This window comes from Oncorhynchus clarkii, chromosome 2 (assembly GCF_045791955.1).
Source record: "Oncorhynchus clarkii lewisi isolate Uvic-CL-2024 chromosome 2, UVic_Ocla_1.0, whole genome shotgun sequence".
NCBI classification, from domain to species: domain Eukaryota; kingdom Metazoa; phylum Chordata; class Actinopteri; order Salmoniformes; family Salmonidae; genus Oncorhynchus; species Oncorhynchus clarkii.
Window position 1 is genome coordinate 3,072,778 of NC_092148.1, and position 26,345 is coordinate 3,099,122.

General features: G+C 48.7%; 1 protein-coding gene across 1 annotated transcript in view; it reads left to right on the top strand.

Annotated features, from left to right (window-relative positions):
• The window catches only part of LOC139419385 (CDK5 regulatory subunit associated protein 1-like 1), a 748,160-nt gene that overhangs the window by 217,993 nt on the left and 503,822 nt on the right, over positions 1–26,345 (top strand). Inside the window, exon 7 of the mRNA XM_071169333.1 lies at positions 4,944–5,064. Within this exon, the coding sequence (XP_071025434.1) occupies positions 4,944–5,064 (121 nt within the window). The remainder of the gene's footprint in view (positions 1–4,943; positions 5,065–26,345) is intronic.

Sequence of the window (26,345 nt, forward strand, 5' to 3'; positions counted from 1 at the left end):
CCCTCCCTCCCTCCCTCCCTCCCTCCCTCCCTCCCTCCCTACAGTACCTTCATCCATTCCTCCTCCCTCTCTCCCTCTCTCCCTCCCTCTCTCTCTCCCTAGCTCCCTCTCTCCCTCCCTAGCTCCCTCCCTCCCTCTCTCCCTCCCTCCCTCCCTCTCTCCCTCCCTAGCTCCCTCCCTCCCTCCCTACAGTACCTTCATCCATTCCTACCTCCCTCCCTCCCGGGTGTAGTGATAGATATCAGAGTCTAGAGTTATGTTGTAATATGTCATAATGGCTGAAATTGGTTTCTGTCTTGTTATATTGATAAGGGAGAAAGGGGTCAGGTTCTGGTATCTGTCTTGTTATATTGATAAGGGAGAAAGGGGTCAGGTTCTGGTATCTGTCTTGTTATATTGATAAGGGAGAAAGGGGTCAGGTTCTGGTTTCTGTCTTGTTATATTGATGAGGGAGAAAGGGGTCAGGTTCTGGTATCTGTCTTGTTATATTGATAAGGGAGAAAGGGGTCAGGTTCTGTAATGTCTTGTTATATTGATAAGGGAGAAAGGGGTCAGGTTCTGGTATCTGTCTTGTTATATTGATAAGGGAGAAAGGGATCAGGTTCTGTAATGTCTTGTTATATTGATAAGGGAGAAAGGGGTCAGGTTCTGTAATGTCTTGTTATATTGATAAGGGAGAAAGGGGTCAGGTTCTGGTATCTGTCTTGTTATATTGATGAGGGAGAAAGGGGTCAGGTTCTGGTATCTGTCTTGTTATATTGATAAGGGAGAAAGGGGTCAGGTTCTGTAATGTCTTGTTATATTGATAAGGGAGAAAGGGGTCAGGTTCTGGTATCTGTCTTGTTATATTGATAAGGGAGAAAGGGGTCAGGTTCTGGTATCTGTCTTGTTATATTGATAAGGGAGAAAGGGGTCAGGTTCTGTAATGTCTTGTTATATTGATAAGGGAGAAAGGGGTCAGGTTCTGTAATGTCTTGTTATATTGATAAGGGAGAAAGGGGTCAGGTTCTGGTATCTGTCTTGTTATATTGATAAGGGAGAAAGGGGTCAGGTTCTGGTATCTGTCTTGTTATATTGATAAGGGAGAAAGGGGTCAGGTTCTGTAATGTCTTGTTATATTGATGAGGGAGAAAGGGGTCAGGTTCTGTAATGTCTTGTTATATTGATAAGGGAGAAAGGGGTCAGGTTCTGGTATCTGTCTTGTTATATTGATAAGGGAGAAAGGGGTCAGGTTCTGTAATGTCTTGTTATATTGATAAGGGAGAAAGGGGTCAGGTTCTGGTATCTGTCTTGTTATATTGATAAGGGAGAAAGGGGTCAGGTTCTGGTATCTGTCTTGTTATATTGATAAGGGAGAAAGGGGTCAGGTTCTGGTATCTGTCTTGTTATATTGATGAGGGAGAAAGGGGTCAGGTTCTGGTATCTGTCTTGTTATATTGATAAGGGAGAAAGGGGTCAGGTTCTGGTATCTGTCTTGTTATATTGATGAGGGGTCAGGTTCTGTAATGGCTTGTTATATTGATAAGGGAGAAAGGGGTCAGGTTCTGGTATCTGTCTTTGTAAAATAATTATCACACAGGGTCAGGTCTAGTCAACACATTCATTTATTGAGGCGAATCAGTCATGCCCCCGGTCGCCCTGGACATGCTCGCCGTTAAAATCATATCACCCAGGACATCGCTGTCCGAGAAGCCCGGAAGTGAATTTGGGTTTCACTGGGTATATCTGTAGTCCTGGAGTGTTTCAACTCACTATGCATTAGAGTTTTCCCCCGTTCTCTCTACCTCTCTCTCTCTTTCACTCTCTCTTTCTCTCACCCTCTTTCTTTCTCTCTCACCCTCTTTCTTTCTCTCTCACCCTCTCTCTTTCTCTCTCTACCCCTCTCTCTCTCTTTCTCTCTCACCCTCTCTCTCTCTCACCCTCTTTCTCTCTTTCTATCTACCTCTCTCTTTCTCGCTTTCTATCTACCTGTCTCTCTCTTTCTCTCGCTCTCTCTCTCTACCTCTCTCTTTCTATCTACCTCTACCTCCCTCTCTCTCTTTCTCTCACCCTCCCTTTTTCTCTCTCTCTCTCTCTCTCTCTCTCTCTCTCTACCTCTTTCTCTCTCACCCTCTCTCTTTCACTCTCACCCTCTCTCTTTCACGCTTTCTATCTACCTCTCTCTTTCTATCTACCTCTACCTCCCTCTCTCTCTACCTCTCTCTTTCTATCTACATCTCTCTCTCTCCTCTCTTTCTATCTACCTCTCTCTCTCTCTCTCTCTCTCTCTCTTTCTCTACATCTCTCTTTCTATCTATCTCTCTCTACCTCTACCTCTCTCTCTCTCTCTCTCTCTCTCTCTCTCTTTCTCTATCTACCTCTCTCTTTCTATCTACCTCTCTCTCGCTCTACCTCTCTCTCGCTCTACCTCTCTCTTTCTATCTCACCCTCTCTTTCTCTCTCTCTTCGTCTCTCTTTCTCTCTCTCTCTACCTCTCTCTTTCTCTTTCCACCTCTCTCTACCTCTCTCTCTCTCTCTCTCTCTCTACCTCTTTCAACCTCTCTCTACCTCTTTCCACCTCTCTCTACCTCTCTCTTTCCACCTCTCTCTACCTCTCTCTTTCCACCTCTCTCTACCTCTCTCTTTCTACCTCTTTCTACCTCTCTACCTCTCTCTACCTCTCTCTACCTCTACCTCTCTCTACCTCTCTTTCTCTCTACATCTCAGTGAATAGTTGATAAAGCACTGAGAGAACAGTCATCTATGTTGATTATGTATTTGTGTTTTCCTGACTAAATGTTGAGCTGCATGTCTCCCACCTCATCAGAGAGGAGTCATGTGGACCTAAACATCTCCCACCTCATCAGAGAGGAGTCATGTGGCCCTAAACATCTCCCACCTCATCAGAGAGGAGTCATGTGGACCTAAACATCTCCCACCTCATCAGAGAGGAGTCATGTGGCCCTATTCTCTAGGTAGTGTGGACCTAAACATCTCCCCACATTATTCTCTAGGTAGTGTGGACCTAAACATCTCCCCACATTATTGTCTAGGTAGTGTGGACCTAAACATCTCCCCACATTATAGTCTAGGTAGTGTGGACCTAAACATCTCCCCACATTATTGTCTAGGTAGTGTGGACCTAAACATCTCCCCACATTATAGTCTAGGTAGTGTGGACCTAAACATCTCCCCACATTATAGTCTAGGTAGTGTGGACCTAAACATCTCCCCACATTATACTCTAGGTAGTGTGGACCTAAACATCTCCCCACATTATTCTCTAGGTAGTGTGGATCTAGCGTTACTAATACATCTAACATTAGCTAGCCTATATCATTACTAATACATATAACATTATCTAGCCTATAGCATTACTAATACATATAGCATTATCTAGCCTATAGCATTACTAATACATACAGCATTATCTAGCCTATATCATTACTAATACATAGAGCATTATCTAGCCTATAGCATTACTAATTCATACAGCATTATCTAGCCTATAGCATTACTAATACATACAGCATTATCTAGCCTATATCATTACTAATACATACAGCATTATCTAGCCTATAGCATTATCTAGCCTATATCATTACTAATACATACAGCATTATCTAGCCTATAGCATTACTAATACATACAGCATTATCTAGCCTATAGCATTACTAATACATACAGCATTATCTAGCCTATAGCATTACTAATACATACAGCATTATCTAGCCTATAGCATTATCTAGCCAATAGCATTACTAATACATACAGCATTATCTAGCCTATAGCATTATCTAGCCTATATCATTACTAATACATAGAGCATTATCTAGCCTATAGCATTATCTATCCTATATCATTACTAATACATACAGCATTAGCTAGCCTATAGCATTACTAATACATACAGCATTATCTAGCCTATAGCATTATCTAGCCTATAGCATTACTAATACATACAGCATTATCTAGCCTATAGCATTACTAAAGCTACTTCCAGTTTGTGGGGTTAGGCTGCTTTAGGCAGGATAAGCTGCTATTGAGAAGTGTGCTGAAATAATTATCTCATTAGGAAAAGCAGGCTCCTAATGTCCATAAAATGTTTAAATGCTAGCTTTTTTTAGTCCCTTAAATTCATATTTTTATATATATATTTACACCCACGATACAAAATACCAGAGACCCTTCTTCCTATCAGTTTACGCATCTCACCTGCTCTGCAACGATCGTTGCATTTTTCAAATGATTTTAATTACATGCTGTTGAGAAGAGATATCGTTAAAAACGCCGCAATTTAATGAACGGCATCTTTCCATTTGTCATTGTGAGGAGCTCTGTCCTTCTTACCGTGAGATTGTCTGAATGAGAGATTACTCCTCCATCCCTCCATTTCTCTACTCCTCCATTTCTCTACTCCTTCATCCCTCCATTTATCAACTCCTCCATTCCTCCATTTCTCTACTCCTCCATCCCTCCATTTCTCTACTCCTCCATCCCTCCGTTTCTCTACTCCTCCATTTCTCTACTCCTCCATTTCTCTACTCCTTCATCCCTCCATTTATCAACTCCTCCATTCCTCCATTTCTCTACTCCTCCATCCCTCCATTTCTCTACTCCTCCATCCCTCCGTTTCTCTACTCCTTCATCCCTCCATTTCTCTCTTGACTAGTATTTCTGTGTGTTATGTGTGAAGGTCACTCTGTGTCCTGACTAGTATTTGTGTGTGTTATGTGTGAAGGTCACTCTGTGTTCTGACTAGTATTTGTGTGTGTTGTGTGAAGGTCACTCGGTGTCCTGACTAGTATTTGTGTGTGTTGTGTGTGAAGGTCACTCGGTGTCCTGACTAGTATTTCTGTGTGTTATGTGTGAAGGTCACTCTGTGTCCTGACTAGTATTTGTGTGTGCTGTGTGTGAAGGTCACTCGGTGTCCTGACTAGTATTTGTGTGTGTTGTGTGTGAAGGTCACTCGGTGCGTCTGCTGGGTCAGAAGAAGGACAACGGGAAGCGTCTCGGCGGAGCCAGACTGGATCTGCCCAAGATTAGAAAGAACCCTCTGATAGAGATCATTTCAATCAATACAGGGTAAGCTGCTGTTTTCAACCAGGGGAAACACACACACACACACACACACACACACACACACAGGTAGCCGGCGACAAACGGGGGGGGGGGGCAGAGGTAGCTCGCCTGGCTGGCCTCATCACTCAGACCGGTGCCTGGCTGGCCTCGTCACTCAGACCGGTGCCTGGCTGGCCTCCTCACTCAGACCGGTGCCTGTCCGGCCTCCTCACTCAGACCGGTGCCTGGCTGGCCTCCTCACTCAGACCGGTGCCTGGCCGGCCTCCTCACTCAGACCGGTGCCTGGCTGGCCTCCTCACTCAGACCGGTGCCTGGACGGCCTCGTCACTCAGACCGGTGCCTGGCTGGCCTCCTCACTCAGACCGGTGCCTGGCCGGCCTCCTCACTCAGACCGGTGCCTGGCTGGCCTCCTCACTCAGACCGGTGCCTGGCTGGCCTCCTCACTCAGACCGGTGCCTGGCTGGCCTCCTCACTCAGACCGGTGCCTGGCTGGCCTCCTCACTCAGACCGGTGCCTGTCCGGCCTCCTCACTCAGACCGGTGCCTGGCTGGCCTCCTCACTCAGACCGGTGCCTGGCTGGCCTCCTCACTCAGACCGGTGCCTGGCCGGCCTCCTCACTCAGACCGGTGCCTGGCTGGCCTCCTCACTCAGACTGGTGCCTGGCTGGCCTCCTCACTCAGACTGGTGCCTGGCTGGCCTCCTCACTCAGACCGGTGCCTGGCCGGCCTCCTCACTCAGACCGGTGCCTGGCCGGCCTCCTCACTCAGACCGGTGCCTGGCTGGCCTCCTCACTCAGACCGGTACCTGGCCGGCCTCCTCACTCAGACCGGTGCCTGGCCGGCCTCGTCACTCAGACCGGTGCCTGGCTGGCCTCGTCACTCAGACCGGTACCTGGCTGGCCTCGTCACTCAGACCGGTGCCTGGCCGGCCTCCTCACTCAGACCGGTGCCTGGCCAGATTAGGGGGTGGACACTTGAAATGGAATACTTCCTCATGGCAACAGAGAGGAAATTTTCCACATTTCCTTGACAACAACAATCATAATGACCTGTTTATTGAATGGTACTGTTGCCCAATACCTACGTGACCTACCGACCTCCTGACTGGTCAGTTTCCAGGCCAACCAGTAAAACTGCTGTCTCAGGTTAACTGATGTGGTCTCAATACATTGTTAAGGTCTGAGGAATTCAGGGACTCAGATTCACAGACACACGTGAGTTCAAGGTGAGAGAGAGAGAGAGACACCGTTACGACCCTGCACCTCTACGACCCTGCACCTCTACGACCCTGCATCGTTACGACCCTGTACCGTTACGACCCTGCACCGTTACGACCCTGTACCGTTACGACTCTGTACCGTTACGACCCTGTACCGTTACGACTCTGTACCGTTACGTTACGACCCTGCACCGTTACGACCCTGCACCGTTAAGCCCATGCACCGTTAAGACCCTGCACCGTTACGACCCTGCACCATTACGACCCTGCACCTGGCTAAGTGTTCTCCCCACCATAACCCTGGCTAAGTGTTCTCCCCACCATAACCCTGGCTAGGTGTCCTCCCCACCATAACCCTGGCTAGGTGTCCTCCCCACCATAACCCTGGCTAAGTGTTCTCCCCACCATAACCCTGGCTAAGTGTTATCCCCATCATAACCCTGGCTAAGTGTTATCCCCATCATAACCCTGGCTAAGTGTTCTCCCCATCATAACCCTGGCTAAGTGTCCTCCCCACCATAACCCTGGCTAAGTGTTCTCCCCATCATAACCCTGGCTAAGTGTTATTCATCTCATGAAACCTTGATGTGGTTTTGTGTTTGAATACAGAGGAACCTCATTAGGGTTTGATATACAGACCTTCTGACCCAGTAGTACACACATCCATCTGCAAAACTCTCACACAGTCCTGTATAACTAACCTTGTGGGGACGCACAATTCAGTCCCATTCAAAATCCTGTTTACCCTAACCTTAACCCGAAATCTAAACGTAACATTAACCCAAAATCTAAACCTAACCTTAACCCGAAATCTAAACCTAACCCGAAATCTAAACCTAACCTTAACCCGAAATCTTAACCTAACCCGAAATCTAAACCTAACCGGAACCCGAAATCTAAACCTAACCCGAAATCTAAACCTAACCGTAACCCGAAATCTAAACCTAACCCGAAATCTAAACCTAACCTTAACCCGAAATCTAAACCTAACCTTAACCCGAAATCTAAACCTAACCGTAACCCGAAATCTAAACCTAACCCGAAATCTAAACCTAACCTTAACCCGGAATCCCCTATAAATAGCATTTGACCTTGTGGTCCCCACAAGTATAGTTAAACACGCACACACACACACACACACACACACACACACACACACAAACACACAGAGAGGCACACACACACACACCACAGATTACGTGAGATTGATGCAAGGAAAAGCCCAGAGGGGTACAGAAGGTTTTTTGATGTTTCCAGAGGAGGAAGCAACCAGGGGCCCCCATGACAGCGCTGCGCTGCCACATCACGCCGTGGCGGTTGGGTGGGAGGCAGAAAGAAATTGAATTTCTCAGGAGATATATTGAATATTTGATGAGCGAGCGGTAGGTGGGTTTAGAAAACAGTGTCGCCTCACCCTCCCTTCCGTCCAGCTTGAACAGGACCTTTTACAGCCTCCCTCCCTCACTCATCCCCCGTCTCCTCCCTCCCTCGTCCCCCGTCTCCTCCCCCCTGTCCGTCCCCTGTCTCCTCCCCCCCCTGTTCGTCCCCCGTCTCCCCCCCCCCCCGTCTCCTGTCTCCTCCCCCCCCCCCGTCCCCCCGTCCCCTGTCTCCTCCCCCCTGTCCGTCCCCTGTCTCCCCCCCCCCCCCCCCCCCCTGTCCGTCCCCTGTCTCCCCCCCCCTGTCCGTCCCCTGTCTCCTGTCCGTCCCCTGTCCGTCCCCCCTCTCCTCCCTGTTTTATGGTGTTTACAGAGCTCCCTTCCCTCCTCACATGGGTTCTAACATCAATGGGGTTGTTCATGTTTAATGGAAAAGGCTAATTTCATCAGTTTGAATCAGGAAAGGGCCTGTTGTGATTCCTCTCAGGGAATTACCCCAGAAGACCTGGGGTTCTCGGCTTTATATTTGTTGCTTTAAGTGAAAGGGTGATATGCACACACACACACACACACACACACACACACACACACACACACACACACACACACACGGTTACGACCCACTCAGTGGAGGTCATAATCTGCTGTTTGTAGACAGCCAGAGCAGAGAGAGAAGCCTGTATGTTGTGTGTGTGTGTGTGTGTGTGTGTGTGTGCGTGCATGTGTCAGAGAGACAATGTGTGTTTTAAAGAACAGTCTGTTTCACCTCTGCTTCCTGTCCAGAGCTTTGACCTTTGACCCCCTAGGTAAGTCAGAGGAATCTATGCATGTCTCTCTGTATGTGTCGGGTAAACAATGGGGCCTTGTCATTGGGCAGACCAACACATGCAATGCTCTTAACCGTCCTCAACCCTGCCTACTGATTGGAGCCTGGGGTACAAAGACATGCAGGGAGCCAGACATTGAGATAATAGGCTGGGTAGTGTCCTCTCTGTCCCTGTTATAGACTGGGGACTATCCTCTCTGTCCCTGTTCTAGACTGGGGACTATCCTCTCTGCAGGGTCCCTGTTCTAGACTGGGGACTGTCCTCTCTGTCCCTGTACTAGACTGGGGACTATCCTCTCTGTCCCTGTACTAGACTGGGGACTATCCTCTCTGTCCCTGTTATAGACTGGGGACTGTCCTCTCTGTCCCTGTTCTAGACTGGGGACTGTCCTCTCGGTTCCTGTTATAGACTGGGGACTATCCTCTCTGTCCCTGTTCTAGACTGGGGACTATCCTCTCTGTCCCTGTTCTAGACTTGGGGACTATCCTCTCTGTCCCTGTTCTAGACTGGGGACTATCCTCTCTGTCCCTGTTCTAGACTGGGGACTATCCTCTGTTCCTGTTCTAGACTGGGGACTATCCTCTCTGTCCCTGTTCTAACTGGGGACTGTCCTCTCTGTCCCTGTTCTAGACTGGGGACTATCCTCTCTGTCCCTGTTATAGACTGGGGACTGTCCTCTCTGTCCCTGTTCTAGACTGGGGACTATCCTCTCTGTCCCTGTTCTAGACTGGGGACTGTCCTCTCTGTCCCTGTTCTAGACTGGGGACTGTCCTCTCTGTCCCTTTTCTAGACTGGGGACTGTCCTCTCTGCAGGGCCCCTGTAGGGTTGTGTGCGTGTGTTTCTACATCCTGTGTGTGTGGTGTTGGTATGTTCTCTCCCTGTACCGTTCTGTAATGGTGACTGGCCCCAGCAGGTTGCAGGACAGATATGGGGACGTAAGTTAAACGATCACTGATCTCTGGAACCCAGTTTTACCCCCCTGCTGCCTTGTGGTTCTGTTGGTCCTCTCCTCTGAGCAGGGCCCATCCGTCCTCTCCTCTGAGCAGGGCCCATCAGTCCTCTCCTCTGACCAGGGCCCATCAGTCCTCTCCTCTGACCAGGGCCCATCAGTCCTCTCCTCTGACCAGGGCCCATCCGTCCTCTCCTCTGACCAGGGCCCATCCGTCCTCTCCTCTGACCAGGGCCCATCAGTCCTCTCCTCTGACCAGGGCCCATCAGTCCTCTCCTCTGACCAGGGCCCATCCGTCCTCTCCTCTGACCAGGGCCCATCCGTCCTCTCCTCTGACCAGGGCCCATCCGTCCTCTCCTCTGACCAGGGCCCATCAGTCCTCTCCTCTGACCAGGGCCCATCAGTCCTCTCCTCTGACCAGGGCCCATCAGTCCTCTCCTCTGACCAGGGCCTATCAGTTCTCTCCTCTGACCAGGGCCCATCCGTTCTCTCCTCTGACCAGGGCCCATCCGTCCTCTCCTCTGACCAGGGCCCATCCGTCCTCTCCTCTGACCAGGGCCCATCCGTCCTCTCCTCTGTTCACTTATCTTCTGTCATTTCCAACTACAGAGGGATCTGTGAAAGATATGGAGCTAGAGGGAGGAGCTCTGAGAGACGAGGAGGGAGGAGCTCTGAGAGACGAGGAGGGAGGAGCTCTGAGAGACGAGGGCGGGCGGAGCTCTGAGAGACGGGGCGGGCGGAGCTCTGAGAGACGAGGCGGGCGGAGCTCTGAGAGACGAGGCGGGCGGAGCTCTGGGAGACGAGGAGGGCGGAGCTATGAGAGACGAGGAGGGAGGAGCTCTGAGAGACAAGGCGGGAGGAGCTTGGCAGCCCTCAGTGGGAGAGATGGATTCCCTGTCTGTAATGAAACTGCATGGAGAGGGTAAAGCAGTATTCACGTGTATCCAATGAAACACTCTGGAACGACTGTTACTGATGCTGGAGGCAGCCTATTGGTTGCTAAATAAGGTTGATGCGTAATTAGGGTCCTGAACAGGGTTGTTTAATTTTTTTAAAATTCCACCTTTATTTAACCAGGTAGACTAGTTGAGAACGAGTTCTCATTTACAACTGCAACCTGGCCAAGATAAAGCAAAGCAGTGTGACACAAACAACAACACAGAGATTCACATGGAATAAACAAGAGTACAGTCAATAACACAATAGAAAAAGTGTATATACAGTGTGTGCAAATGAGGTAAGATAAGGGAGTTAAGGCAATAAATAGGCCATGGTGGCAAAATAATTACAAATTAGCAATTAAACCCTGGAGTGATAGATGTGCAGAAGATGAGTGTGCAAGTAGAGATACTGAGGTGCAAAGGAGCAAACATAAATACATAGCAATATGTGGATGAGGTAGTTTCTTCCCCTCTGTACCTGTGATAGTGAGTCAGTGTGTACTCTAAGGGTTCTGCTCAATGGACGACCTCAGATTAGGCTAAAAAACACATTCAGTTAGTTAAACATTACGCTCCAGACACAAACATCATAGTGTAAACATTATCTAGTGCAGACAGGCAGTGTTGCCAGGCGCGCGTGTGTCTGCATTGATACCTAGAGAGACGAGGTTCCTCCCTCTCTGTGTCTGACGGCTGGCAGACCTGCCCCAGAGACTCAGGGAATGTGTTCATGCTTCCCTGGGAGACCTGCCCCAGAGACTCAGGGAATGTGTTCATGCTTCCCTGGGAGACCTGCCCCAGAGACTCAGGGAATGTGTTCATGCTTCCCTGGGAGACCTGCCCCAGAGACTCAGGGAATGTGTTCATGCTTCCCTGGGAGACCTGCCCCAGAGACTCAGGGAATGTGTTCATGCTTCCCTGGGAGACCTGCCCCAGAGACTCAGGGAATGTGTTCATGCTTCCCTGGGAGACCTGCCCCAGAGACTCAGGGAATGTGTTTATGCTTCCCTGGGAGACCTGCCCCAGAGACTCAGGGAATGTGTTCATGCTTCCCTGGGAGACCTGCCCCAGAGATTCGGGGAATGTGTTCATGCTTCCCTGGGAGACCTGCCCCCAGAGACTCAGGGAATTTGTTCATGCTTCCCTGGGAGACCTGCCCCAGAGACTCAGGGAATGTGTTCATGCTTCCCTGGGAGACCTTCCCCAGAGACTCAGGGAATGTGTTCATGCTTCCCTGGCAGACCTGCCCCAGAGACTCAGGGAATGTGTTCATGCTTCCCTGGGAGACCTGCCCCAGAGACTCAGGGAATGTGTTCATGCTTCCCTGGGAGACCTGCCCCAGAGACTCAGGGAATGTGTTCATGCTTCCCTGGGAGACCTGCCCCAGAGACTCAGGGAATGTGTTCATGCTTCCCTGGGAGACCTGCCCCAGAGACTCAGGGAATGTGTTCATGCTTCCCTGGCAGACCTGCCCCAGAGACTCAGGGAATGTGTTCATGCTTCCCTGGGAGACCTGCCCCAGAGTCTCAGGGAATGTGTTCATGCTTCCCTGGCAGACCTGCCCCAGAGACTCAGGGAATGTGTTCATGCTTCCCTGGGAGACCTGCCCCAGAGACTCAGGGAATGTGTTCATGCTTCCCTGGGAGACCTGCCCCAGAGACTCAGGGAATGTGTTCATGCTTCCCTGGGAGACCTGCCCCAGAGACTCAGGGAATGTGTTCATGCTTCCCTGGCAGACCTGCCCCAGAGACTCAGGGAATGTGTTCATGCTTCCCTGGGAGACCTGCCCCAGAGACTCAGGGAATGTGTTCATGCTTCCCTGGGAGACCTGCCCCAGAGACTCAGGGAATGTGTTCATGCTTCCCTGGGAGACCTGCCCCAGAGACTCAGGGAATGTGTTCATGCTTCCCTGGGAGACCTGCCCCAGAGACTCAGGGAATGTGTTCATGCTTCCCTGGGAGACCTGCCCCAGAGACTCAGGGAATGTGTTCATGCTTCCCTGGGAGACCTGCCCCAGAGACTCAGGGAATGTGTTCATGCTTCCCTGGGAGACCTGCCCCAGAGACTCAGGGAATGTGTTCATGCTTCCCTGGGAGACCTGCCCCAGAGACTCAGGGAATGTGTTCATGCTTCCCTGGGAGACCTGCCCCAGAGACTCAGGGAATGTGTTCATGCTTCCCTGGCAGACCTGCCCCAGAGACTCAGGGAATGTGTGTGACTGTGTTCATGCTTCCCTGGGAGACCTGCCCCAGAGACTCAGGGAATGTGTTCATGCTTCCCTGGGAGACCTGCCCCAGAGACTCAGGGAATGTGTTCATGCTTCCCTGGGAGACCTGCCCCAGAGACTCAGGGAATGTGTTCATGCTTCCCTGGCAGACCTGCCCCAGAGACTCAGGGAATGTGTTCATGCTTCCCTGGGAGACCTGCCCCAGAGACTCAGGGAATGTGTTCATGCTTCCCTGGCAGACCTGCCCCAGAGACTCAGGGAATGTGTGTGACTGTGTTCATGCTTCCCTGGGAGACCTGCCCCAGAGACTCAGGGAATGTGTTCATGCTTCCCTGGGAGACCTGCCCCAGAGACTCAGGGAATGTGTTCATGCTTCCCTGGCAGACCTACCCCAGAGACTCAGGGAATGTGTTCATGCTTCCCTGGGAGACCTGCCCCAGAGACTCAGGGAATGTGTTCATGCTTCCCTGGGAGACCTGCCCCAGAGACTCAGGGAATGTGTTCATGCTTCCCTGGGAGACCTGCCCCAGAGACTCAGGGAATGTGTTCATGCTTCCCTGGGAGACCTGCCCCAGAGACTCAGGGAATGTGTTCATGCTTCCCTGGGAGACCTGCCCCAGAGACTCAGGGAATGTGTTCATGCTTCCCTGGCAGACCTACCCCAGAGACTCAGGGAATGTGTTCATGCTTCCCTGGGAGACCTGCCCCAGAGACTCAGGGAATGTGTTCATGCTTCCCTGGGAGACCTGCCCCAGAGACTCAGAGAATGTGTTCATGCTTCCCTGGGAGACCTGCCCCAGAGACTCAGGGAATGTGTTCATGCTTCCCTGGGAGACCTGCCCCAGAGACTCAGGGAATGTGTTCATGCTTCCCTGGGAGACCTGCCCCAGAGACTCAGGGAATGTGTTCATGCTTCCCTGGGAGACCTGCCCCAGAGACTCAGGGAATGTGTTCATGCTTCCCTGGGAGACCTGCCCCAGAGACTCAGGGAATGTGTTCATGCTTCCCTGGGAGACCTGCCCCAGAGACTCAGGGAATGTGTTCATGCTTCCCTGGGAGACCTGCCCCAGAGACTCAGGGAATGTGTGTCACTGTGTTCATGCTTCCCTGGGAGACCAGTCACTGTCTTTGATGTGGTACCTTTAATCTGTGGTTTTGTAGAACAACGCTGAACCAACTCCTCACCCAGCAGCACCACAGGTTAATTAGACACTGTAGGGGTATCTAGTTTCAGACCAGTATGTAGGGGATCTAGTTTCAGACCAGTATGTAGAGGGGATCTAGTTTCAGACCAGGATGTAGAGGGATCTAGTTTCAGACCAGTATGTAGATAATCTAGTTTCAGACCAGTATGTAGGGGATCTAGTTTCAGACCAGTATGTAGAGGGGATCTAGTTTCAGACCAGGATGTAGAGGGATCTAGTTTCAGACCAGTATGTAGGGGGATCTAGTTTCAGACCAGTATGTAGATAATCTAGTTTCAGACCAGTATGTAGAGGGGATCTAGTTTCAGACCAGTATGTAGAGGGATCTAGTTTCAGACCAGTATGTAGGGGGATCTAGTTTCAGACCAGTATGTAGAGGGATCTAGTTTCAGACCAGTATGTAGGGGGATCTAGTTTCAGACCAGTATGTAGGGGGATCTAGTTTCAGACCAGTATGTAGGGGATCTAGTTTCAGACCAGTATGTAGAGGGGATCTAGTTTCAGACCAGGATGTAGAGGGATCTAGTTTCAGACCAGTATGTAGGGGAATCTAGTTTCAGACCAGTATGTAGATAATCTAGTTTCAGACCAGTATGTAGAGGGGATCTAGTTTCAGACCAGTATGTAGAGGGATCTAGTTTCAGACCAGTATGTAGGGGGATCTAGTTTCAGACCAGTATGTAGAGGGATCTAGTTTCAGACCAGTATGTAGGGGGATCTAGTTTCAGACCAGTATGTAGGGGGATCTAGTTTCAGACCAGTATGTAGGGGGATCTAGTTTCAGACCAGTATGTAGAGGATCTAGTTTCAGACCAGTATGTAGGGGGATCTAGTTTCAGACCAGTATGTAGAGGATCTAGTTTCAGACCAGTATGTAGAGGATCTAGTTTCAGACCAGTATGTAGGGGGATCTAGTTTCAGACCAGTATGTAGAGGATCTAGTTTCAGACCAGTATGTAGAGGATCTAGTTTCAGACCAGTATGTAGGGGGATCTAGTTTCAGACCAGTATGTAGAGGATCTAGTTTCAGACCAGTATGTAGAGGATCTAGTTTCAGACCAGTATGTAGAGGATCTAGTTTCAGTCCAGTATGTAGAGTGATCTAGTTTCAGACCAGTATGTAGAGGATCTAGTTTCAGACCAGTATGTAGAGGATCTAGTTTCAGACCAGTATGTAGAGGATCTAGTTTCAGACCAGTATGTAGGGGGATCTAGTTTCAGACCAGTATGTAGAGGATCTAGTTTCAGACCAGTATGTAGAGGGATCTAGTTTCAGACCAGTATGTAGAGGGATCTAGTTTCAGACCAGTATGTAGGGGGATCTATTTTCAGACCAGTATGTAGAGGATCTAGTTTCAGACCAGTATGTAGAGGATCTAGTTTCAGACCAGTATGTAGAGGGATCTAGTTTCAGACCAGTATGTAGAGGGATCTAGTTTCAGACCAGTATGTAGGGGGATCTAGTTTCAGACCAGTATGTAGAGGATCTAGTTTCAGACCAGTATGTAGAGGATCTAGTTTCAGACCAGTATGTAGAGGGTCTAGTTTCAGACCAGTATGTAGAGGGGATCTAGTTTCAGACCAGTATGTAGAGGATCTAGTTTCAGACCAGTATGTAGAGGGTCTAGTTTCAGACCAGTATGTAGAGGGGATCTAGTTTCAGACCAGGATGTAGAGGGATCTAGTTTCAGACCAGTATGTAGATAATCTAGTTTCAGACCAGTATGTAGAGGGATCTAGTTTCAGACCAGTATGTAGAGGATCTAGTTTCAGGCATTTGTTTCACGCCTGCTACGTTAGTTTAGTGTGTGTGTGTGTGTGTGAGTCCCAGTCCCAGCAACACTTAGGAACACATTCCCCATAGAGGAACATTATCAGAGGTAAAACATTTATTATTTAACTGCTGATCAGGGGACTCTACATTTTTTTTGACTTAATTAATTAATTACATTCTTCTCTTGGGCAATCTTATTTTCATTTAGAAATAAAATACTGAAACCCGTAAGCCTATAGATTAGAATATGAAAGCAAAATAGATTGTCCAGGGCCATCACACACTGGTGTTTATTAAAATCGTTAACCCCACTATGTTTTTTTGGGGGGGGTTACCAGATTTGGGTCAAATGTCTGGGATTTACCTCAATAATCTTTGATTTATACTTGTACCGATCAACCGCTGAACGAAATGCTCTCTTTAATGCTCTTAGTATGGCTCTGCTTTGTCGAAGCCTTGGTCCCATGTGTCACCCTCTTCCCCATGTAGTGGACTAAATGGCACCCTATTCCCTATGTAGTGGACTAAATGGCACCCTATTCCCTATGTAGTGGACTAAATGCACCCTATTCCCTATGTAGTGGACTAAATGGCACCCTATTCCCTATGTAGTGGACCAAATGCACCCTATTCCCTATGTAGTGGACTAAATGCACCCTATTCCCTATGTAGTGGACTAAATGGCACCCTATTCCCTATGTAGTGGACTAAATGGCACCCTATTCCCTATGTAGTGGACTAAATGGCACTCTATTCCCTATGTAGTGGACTAAATGGCACCCTATTCCCTATGTAGTGGACTAAATGGCACCCTATTCCCTATGTAGTGGACTAAATGCACCCTATTCCCTATGTAGTGGACCAAATGCACCCTATTCCCTATGTAGTGGACTACTGTTGACCAGGGCCCTATGTAGTGGACTAAATGGCACCCTATTGTCTATGTAGTGGACTAAATGGCACCCTATTCCCTATGTAGTGGACTACATGGCACCCTATTCCCTATGTAGTGGACTAAATGGCACCCTATTCCCTATGTAGTGGACTACATGGCACCCTATTCCCTATGTAGTGGACTAAATGGCACCCTATTCCCTATGTAGTGGACTAAATGGCACCCTATTCCCTATGTAGTGGACTACATGGCACCCTATTCCCTATGTAGTGGACTACTGTTGACCAGGGCCCTATGTAGTGGACTAAATGGCACCCTATTCCCTATGTAGTGGACTAAATGGCACCCTATTCCCTATGTAGTGGACTACATGGCACCCTATTCCCTATGTAGTGGACTAAATGGCACCCTATTCCCTATGTAGTGGACTAAATGGCACCCTATTGCCTATGTAGTGGACTAAATGGCACCCTATTCCCTATGTAGTGGACTACATGGCACCCTATTCCCTATGTAGTGGACTAAATGGCACCCTATTCCCTATGTAGTGGACTAAATGGCACCATATTCCCTATGTAGTGGACTAAATTCACCATATTCCCTATGTAGTGGACTACTGTTGACCAGGGCCCTATGTAGTGGACTAAATGACACCCTATTGCCTATGTAGTGGACTAAATGGCACCCTATTCCCTATGTAGTGGACTAAATGGCACCCTATTCCCTATGTAGTGGACTAAATGGCACTGCATTCCCTATGTAGTGGACTCCTGTTGACCAGCGCCCTATGTAGTAGACTACTGTTGACCAGGGCACTATCTAGTAGACTACTGTTGACCAGGGCACTATCTAGTAGACTACCGTTGACCAGGACCCTTTGTAGGGGACTACTGTTGACCAGGGCACTATCTAGTAGACTACTGTTGACCAGGGCACTATCTAGTAGACTACTGTTGACCAGGGCACTATCTAGTAGACTACTGTTGACCAGGGCACTATCTAGTAGACTACTGTTGACCAGGGCACTATCTAGTAGACTACTGTTGACCAGGGCCCTATCTAGTAGACTACTGTTGACCAGGGCCCTATCTAGCAGACTACTGTTGACCAGGGCACTATCTAGTAGACTACTGTTGACCAGGGCACTATCTAGTAGACTACTGTTGACCAGGGCCCTATGTAGTAGACTACTGTTGACCAGGGCCCTATCTAGCAGACTACTGTTGACCAGGGCACTATCTAGCAGACTACTGTTGACCAGGGCCCTATCTAGTAGACTACTGTTGACCAGGGCACTATCTAGTAGACTACTGTTGTATCCTCCCTGTCTTCAATATTAATACCCCCCTGACTGTATCCTCCCTGCCTTCAATAATAATATCCCCCTGACTGTATCCTCCCTGCCTTATATAATAATATCCCCCTGACTGTATCCTCCCTGTCTTCAATCATAATATCCACCTGACTGTATCCTCCCTGCCTTCAGTCATAATATCCCCCTGACTGTATCCTCCCTGTCTTCAATCATAATATCCCCCTGACTGTATCCTCCCTGCCTTCACAGATGTTCTGGCCCAGAGTGGTGATCATTTCTGGGGTGAGGCGTCTCCAGTGCCTGGCCTTGGCCCTGGCTGTCTTCATCCTCCACTAACTGTGTAACACAGGCAGCTCTAATACACTGTGATGTGTGGCTCCCAGCAAATTGATCTGCCACTCAGGCTGAGACTCAGCCGCATAGGCGGTCGTAGAACAGCGGTGACCTTTTGACCTCTGTATCCAACCTGTTGTTGAGCCTTCGACTCTAGCTGTGAAATTTGACCTTTCTCCGCTTGGCTGTGAGGTATGATTTGTGACACCAGAGCCAGACGCAACACACGAACACAGATCCTGCTGTCTCACCCGATCTTGTCTCCTTATTTCTCTCCTCTCTCTCACACTCTTTCTACTAAGGGTGTACTGGTACCTCGGTTCAGTTCACACTGTGAACCTGAATGAGTACATCAAACACGAGGCCTATAGGCTATGCCTATCCTGTGTTGTATGCTAGTTGAGTAAAACAACTACAGCAGTTTGTAATCCAAATTAAAATCTTAACTGACGCATTTCAAACTGTTGTTGTTGTGAGACGCAACTGGAAACTAGTTCTGTAGGAGGGTCAACGGTGGGGTTGATGAACCTGGAAACTAGTTCTGTAGGGGGGTCAATAAACCTGGAAACTAGTTCTGTAGGAGGGTCAGCGGTGGGGTCAATAAACCTGGAAACTAGTTCTGTAGGAGGGTCAGCGGTGGGGTTGATATACCTGGAAACTAGTTCTGTAGGGGGGTCAATGAACCTGGAAACTAGTTCTGTAGGAGGGTCAGCGGTGGGGTTGATGAACCTGGAAACTAGTTCTGTAGGAGGATCAATAAACCTGGAAACTAGTTCTGTAGGAGGATCAATGAACCTGGAAACTAGTTCTGTAGGAGGGTCAATAAACCTGGAAACTAGTTCTGTAGGAGGGTCAATAAACCTGGAAACTAGTTCTGTAGGAGGGTCAATAAACCTGGAAACTAGTTCTGTAGGAGGGTCAATAAACCTGGAAACTAGTTCTGTAGGAGGGTCAGCAGTGGGGTTGATGAACCTGGAAACTAGTTCTGTAGGAGGGTCAATAAACATGGAAACTAGTTCTGTAGGAGGGTCAATAAACCTGGAAACTAGTTCTGTAGGGGGGTCAACGGTGGGGTTGATGAACCTGGAAACTAGTTCTGTAGGGGGGTCAGCAGTGGGGTTGATGAACCTGGAAACTAGTTCTGTAGGGGGGTCAATAAACCTGGAAACTAGTTCTGTAAGGGGGTCAGCGGTGGGGTTGATGAACCTGGAAACTAGTTCTGTAGGGGGGTCAGCAGTGGGGTTGATGAACCTGGAAACTAGTTCTGTAGGAGGGTCAGCGGTGGGGTTGATGAACCTGGAAACTAGTTCTGTAGGAGGGTCAGCGGTGGGGTTGATGAACCTGGAAACTAGTTCTGTAGGAGGGTCAATAAACCTGGAATCTAGTTCTGTAGAGGGGTCAGCGGTGGGGTTGATGAACCTGGAAACTATTTATGTAGGAGGGTCAGCGGTGGTGTCAATAAACCTGGAAACTAGTTCTGTAGGAGGGTCAGCGGTGGGGTTGATGAACCTGGAAACTAGTTCTGTAGGAGGGTCAATAAACCTGGAAACTAGTTCTGTAGAGGGGTCAGCGGTGGGGTTGATGAACCTGGAAACTAGTTCTGTAGGAGGGTCAGCGGTGGGGTCAATAAACCTGGAAACTAGTTCTGTAGGAGGGTCAGCGGTGGGGTTGATGAACCTGGAAACTAGTTCTGTAGGGGGGTCAGCGGTGGGGTTGATGAACCTGGAAACTAGTTCTGTAGGAGGGTCAATAAACCTGGAAACTAGTTCTGTAGGAGGGTCAATAAACCTGGAAACTAGTTCTGTTGGAGGGTCAGCAGTGGTGTTGATGAACCTGGAAACTAGTTCTGTAGAGGGGTCAGCGGTGGGGTTGATGAACCTGGAAACTAGTTCTGTAGGAGGGTCAATAAACCTGGAAACTAGTTCTGTAGGGGGGTCAGCAGTGGGGTTGATGAACCTGGAAACTAGTTCTGTAGGAGGGTCAATAAACATGGAAACTAGTTCTGTAGGAGGGTCAATAAACCTGGAAACTAGTTCTGTAGGAGGGTCAATAAACATGGAAACTAGTTCTGTAGAGGGGTCAGCGGTGGGGTTGATGAACCTGGAAACTAGTTCTGTAGGAGGGTCAGCGGTGGGGTCAATAAACCTGGAAACTAGTTCTGTAGTAGGGTCAGCGGTGGGGTTGATGAACCTGGAAACTAGTTCTGTAGGAGGGTCAATAAACCTGGAAACTAGTTCTGTAGGGGGGTCAGCAGTGGGGTTGATGAACCTGGAAACTAGTTCTGTAGGAGGGTCAATAAACATGGAAACTAGTTCTGTAGGAGGGTCAATAAACCTGGAAACTAGTTCTGTAGGGGGGTCAGCGGTGGGGTTGATGAACCTGGAAACTAGTTCTGTTAGGGGGGTCAGCAGTGGGGTTGATGAACCTGGAAACTAGTTCTGTAGGAGGGTCAGCGGTGGGGTTGATGAACCTGGAAACTAGTTCTGTAGGAGGGTCAGCGGTGGGGTTGATGAACCTGGAAACTAGTTCTGTAGGAGGGTCAGCGGTGTGGTTGATGAACCTGGAAAGTAGTTCTGTAGGGGGGTCAGCGGTGGGGTTGATGAACCTGGAAACTAGTTCTGTAGGGGGGTCAATAAACATGGAAACTAGTTCTGTAGGGGGGTCAGCAGTGGGGTTGATGAACCTGGAAACTAGTTCTGTAGGAGGGTCAATAAACCTGGAAACTAGTTCTGTAGGAGGATCAATAAACCTGGAAACTAGTTCTGTAGGGGGGTCAATAAACCTGGAAACTAGTTCTGTAGAGGGGTCAATAAACCTGGAAACTAGTTCTGTAGGAGGGTCAATAAACCTGGAAACTAGTTCTGTAGAGGGGTCAGCGGTGGGGTTGATGAACCTGGAAACTAGTTCTGTAGGATGGTCAATAAACCTGGAAACTAGGTCTGTAGGGGGGTCAGCAGTGGGGTTGATGAACCTTGAAACTAGTTCTGTAGGGGGGTCAATAAACCTGGAAACTAGTTCTGTAGGGGGTCAGCGGTGGGGTTGATGAACCTGGAAACTAGTTCTGTAGAGGGGTCAGCAGTGGGGTTGATGAACCTGGAAACTAGTTCTGTAGGAGGGTCAGCGGTGGGGTTGATGAACCTGGAAACTAGTTCTGTAGGAGGGTCAGCGGTGGGGTTGATGAACCTGGAAACTAGTTCTGTAGGGGGGTCAGCAGTGGGGTTGATGAACCTGGAAACTAGTTCTGTAGGAGGGTCAGCGGTGGGGTTGATGAACCTGGAAACTTGTTATGTAGGGGGGTCACTGGTGGGGTTGATGAACCTGGAAACTAGTTCTGTAGGGGGGTCAATAAACATGGAAACTAGTTCTGTAGGGGGGTCAGCAGTGGGGTTGATGAACCTGGAAACTAGTTCTGTAGGAGGGTCAATAAACCTGGAAACTAGTTCTGTAGGAGGATCAATAAACCTGGAAACTAGTTCTGTAGGGGGGTCAATAAACCTGGAAACTAGTTCTGTAGAGGGGTCAATAAACCTGGAAACTAGTTCTGTAGGGGGGTCAATAAACATGGAAACTAGTTCTGTAGGAGGGTCAGCGGTGGGGTTGATGAACCTGGAAACTAGTTCTGTAGGAGGGTCAATAAACCTGGAAATTAGTTATGTAGGGGGGTCAATAAACCTGGAAACTAGTTCTGTAGGGGGGTCAATAAACCTGTAAGCTAGTTCTGTAGATGGGTCAATAAACCTGGAAACTAGTTCTGTAGGGGGGTCAATAAACCTGGAAACTAGTTCAGTTGGAGGGTCAATAAACCTGGAAACTAGTTCTGTAGTGGGGTCAATAAACCTGGAAACTAGTTCTGTAGATGGGTCAATAAACCTGGAAACTAGTTCTGTAGAAGGGTCAATAAACCTGGAAACTAGTTCTGTAGGGGGGTCAATAAACCTGGAAACTAGTTCTGTAGGGGGGTCAGCGGTGGGGTTGATGACCCTGGAAACTAGTTCTGTAGGGGGGTCAATAAACCTGGAAACTAGTTCTGTAAGGGGGTCAGCGGTGGGGTTGATGAACCTGGAAACTAGTTCTGTAGGGGGGTCAGCAGTGGGGTTGATGAACCTGGAAACTAGTTCTGTAGGAGGGTCAGCGGTGGGGTTGATGAACCTGGAAACTAGTTCTGTAGGAGGGTCAGCGGTGGGGTTGATGAACCTGGAAACTAGTTCTGTAGGAGGGTCAATAAACCTGGAAACTAGTTCTGTAGGAGGGTCAATAAACCTGGAAACTAGTTCTGTAGAGGGGTCAGCGGTGGGGTTGATGAACCTGGAAACTAGTTCTGTAGGATGGTCAATAAACCTGGAAACTAGGTCTGTAGGGGGGTCAGCAGTGGGGTTGATGAACCTGGAAACTAGTTCTGTAGGAGGGTCAATAAACCTGGAAACTAGTTCTGTAGGGGGGTCAGCGGTGGGGTTGATGAACCTGGAAACTAGTTCTGTAGGGGGGTCAGCAGTGGGGTTGATGAACCTTGAAACTAGTTCTGTAGGGGGGTCAATAAACCTGGAAACTAGTTCTGTAGGGGGTCAGCGGTGGGGTTGATGAACCTGGAAACTAGTTCTGTAGAGGGGTCAGCAGTGGGGTTGATGAACCTGGAAACTAGTTCTGTAGGAGGGTCAGCGGTGGGGTTGATGAACCTGGAAACTAGTTATGTAGGAGGGTCAGCGGTGGGGTTGATGAACCTGGAAACTAGTTCTGTAGGGGGGTCAGCAGTGGGGTTGATGAACCTGGAAACTAGTTCTGTAGGAGGGTCAGCGGTGGGGTTGATGAACCTGGAAACTTGTTATGTAGGGGGGTCACTGGTGGGGTTGATGAACCTGGAAACTAGTTCTGTAGGGGGGTCAATAAACATGGAAACTAGTTCTGTAGGGGGGTCAGCAGTGGGGTTGATGAACCTGGAAACTAGTTCTGTAGGAGGGTCAATAAACCTGGAAACTAGTTCTGTAGGAGGATCAATAAACCTGGAAACTAGTTCTGTAGGGGGGTCAATAAACCTGGAAACTAGTTCTGTAGAGGGGTCAATAAACCTGGAAACTAGTTCTGTAGGGGGGTCAATAAACATGGAAACTAGTTCTGTAGGAGGGTCAGCGGTGGGGTTGATGAACCTGGAAACTAGTTCTGTAGGAGGGTCAATAAACCTGGAAATTAGTTATGTAGGGGGGTCAATAAACCTGGAAACTAGTTCTGTAGGGGGGTCAATAAACCTGTAAGCTAGTTCTGTAGATGGGTCAATAAACCTGGAAACTAGTTCTGTAGGGGGGTCAATAAACCTGGAAACTAGTTCAGTTGGAGGGTCAATAAACCTGGAAACTAGTTCTGTAGTGGGGTCAATAAACCTGGAAACTAGTTCTGTAGATGGGTCAATAAACCTGGAAACTAGTTCTGTAGAAGGGTCAATAAACCTGGAAACTAGTTCTGTAGGGGGGTCAATAAACCTGGAAACTAGTTCTGTAGGGGGGTCAGCGGTGGGGTTGATGACCCTGGAAACTAGTTCTGTAGGGGGGTCAATAAACCTGGAAACTAGTTCTGTAGGAGGGTCAATAAACCTGGAAACTAGTTCTGTAGGGGGGTCAATAAACCTGGAAACTAGTTCTCTAGGGGGGTCAATAAACCTGGAAACTAGTTCTGTAGGGGGGTCAATAAACGTGGAAACTAGTTCTGTAGGGGGGTCAATAAACCTGGAAACTAGTTCTGTAGGGGGGTCAATAAACCTGGAAACGAATTCTGTAGGGGGGTCAATAAACCTGGAAACTAGTTCTATAGGAGGATCAATAAACCTGGAAACTAGTTCTGTAGGAGGGACAATAAACCTGGAAACTAGTTCTGTAGGAGGGTCAATAAACCTGGAAACTAGTTCTGTAGAGGGGTCAGCGGTGGGGTTGATGAACCTGGAAGCTAGTTCTGTAGGAGGGTCAATAAACCTGGAAACTAGTTCTGTAGGGGGGTCAGCGGTGGGGTTGATGAACCTGGAAACTAGTTCTGTAGTGGGGTCAGCGGTGGGGTTGATATACCTGGAATATTATCCATCATCGATTTAAATCTCCGGTTTGGGAACGTTTTCTCTTCTCAGTAGATTACACGGTGATGGACAGAGAGAGTATGTCTCCGCTACTCAAGTAGAATAGTTTATTCAGCAGACAACACCTCGAACACGTTGACGCTGACATCACCCCAGTATTCCCACCGGAGAATGACAGAAACGCCCTTCGCAGCTGATTCTGCCCGGGGACAAAGAAATGACGAGAGCAACAGGTGTGTTTTATAGCTGCGGATGTGTGCCCTTCCTCGGTGGTTGAGTAGAATACGGTGTTTCAGCTCCTTGTGAAAGTCCTCGAGCCACGTTAGTAACTTTGTCCTCTCACACACATTTCTGAGGACAGGTAGTACCCGCTCTATATAAACAGGCTAAAGCCAAACGTTTTCAATGATTTGGCCCAATGCACCCTGGGTTGTGCTTGCTACAGATGGATGTACCTCCGGGGCTACGGAGAGCTACTAAACAGTAACAGCCAATCACATTACTCCGGAGTAGGAAATGAGAAGTACCGCGCAACAGGAACTGTTTATGACAGTGTTTTCTATGTGTATCTTTGTAAGGAAACATTATACCACAGATCTATATCATGTCTGAACCATGTTTACTTCTTGATTTCACACCATTATGGCACTTTATTTGAGTTGTTGTTGACGATGACTCGTTTTTTAATATTTAAGGAAATAGAACAGATTGTGTTTTCATCCGGTATTATGTGAGTCATGATCATATATGGTATCAAGGACAACAACACGTAGGATTGTATTAAATAAACATAAATTAGCTGCTGTAACTGTTGTCATTTTCTTGCTGTTCCCGAAACCGAACCGTGATCCCCCCCCCCCCCAAAAAAACTGCACTGCGTACCGAACCGTTGGTTTGGTGAACCCGGTTCCACCACTACTTTCTACTGAGCATCGTAAACAGGGGCCCCAGTAAAATGGCACCAAGGTCAAAATAAGAGCGTTAACTTGACACCCCTGTGTGGCTCCTCAGGTTCTGTCGTCCCCTCAGACTGGGGTGAGGAGGCTACAGTATCTAGAACCAGTGAGACAACACCCCCCCCCCCCCCCCCCCCCCCAGGACAGTGACTCACCTCAGGCTGGGGTGGGTAGGCTACAGTATCTAGAACCAGTGAGACAACATCCCCCCTCCCCCCCAGGACAGTGACTGTTGTCCCCAGATGGCAGCGTGGTCATTAGCTCAGTACCTAACTGTGTCGTGGTCAATCACCAGGGGGGGGGACAAAGTCAAGCTGATCAACTTGTTGTTCCTGGTTGGATTTGGTGGGATTAAAAAAACTAAATCTCTTCCATTTAATTTGATTGGGATTTTGTAGATTTGTGTATAACTCTCCTATTGCATCAGTTATTGACGATATCCTCTTTCACACTTCCTGTTAAACAATAAAATAATGTTAATTAAATTAATATGTATTTATACACTTTAACGTCATTACAAACCGTCATTAAAAGCACATGAATCAGATTTACTCAGATTTGTCCTAAAATCCTAGAATATCATCTCATCAGAATGATAATCTGATCATGTCTCAGTTACACCTGGCACCTCCGTCACCCTGGCACCTCAGTCACCCTGGCACCTCCGTCACCCTGGCACCTCCGTCACCCTGGCACCTCAGTCACCCTGGCACCTCAGTCACCCTGGCACCTCAGTCACCCTGGCACCTCAGTCACCCTGGCACCTCCGTCACCCTGGCACCTCCGTCACCCTGGCACCTCAGTCACCCTGGCACCTCAGTCACCCTGGCAACTCAGTCACCCTTTCAACTCAGTCACCCTGGCACCTCAGTCACCCTGGCAACTCAGTCACCCTGGCAACTCAGTCACCCTTTCAACTCAGTCACCCTTTCAACTCAGTCACCCTGGCACCTCCGTCACCCTGGCACCTCAGTCACCCTGGTAACTCCTCCCATCCCTCTTGCCATTGGTTATCTGGCTACTCATATCCCACATGTCATTGGCCAGCTGTTTAGCCATTCCCGCTCAGTGAGAGTGTTGTTGATCGTGAGAGAGCAATCAACATCATCAGACTGACATACATCTTAGTTGAGAAATCCTATTGGTCAGTCAAGAGGACTAGTCCGGTCCTGGCAGACTCACAGCCAGTTAACAGTCATACCTCCTCCTGTC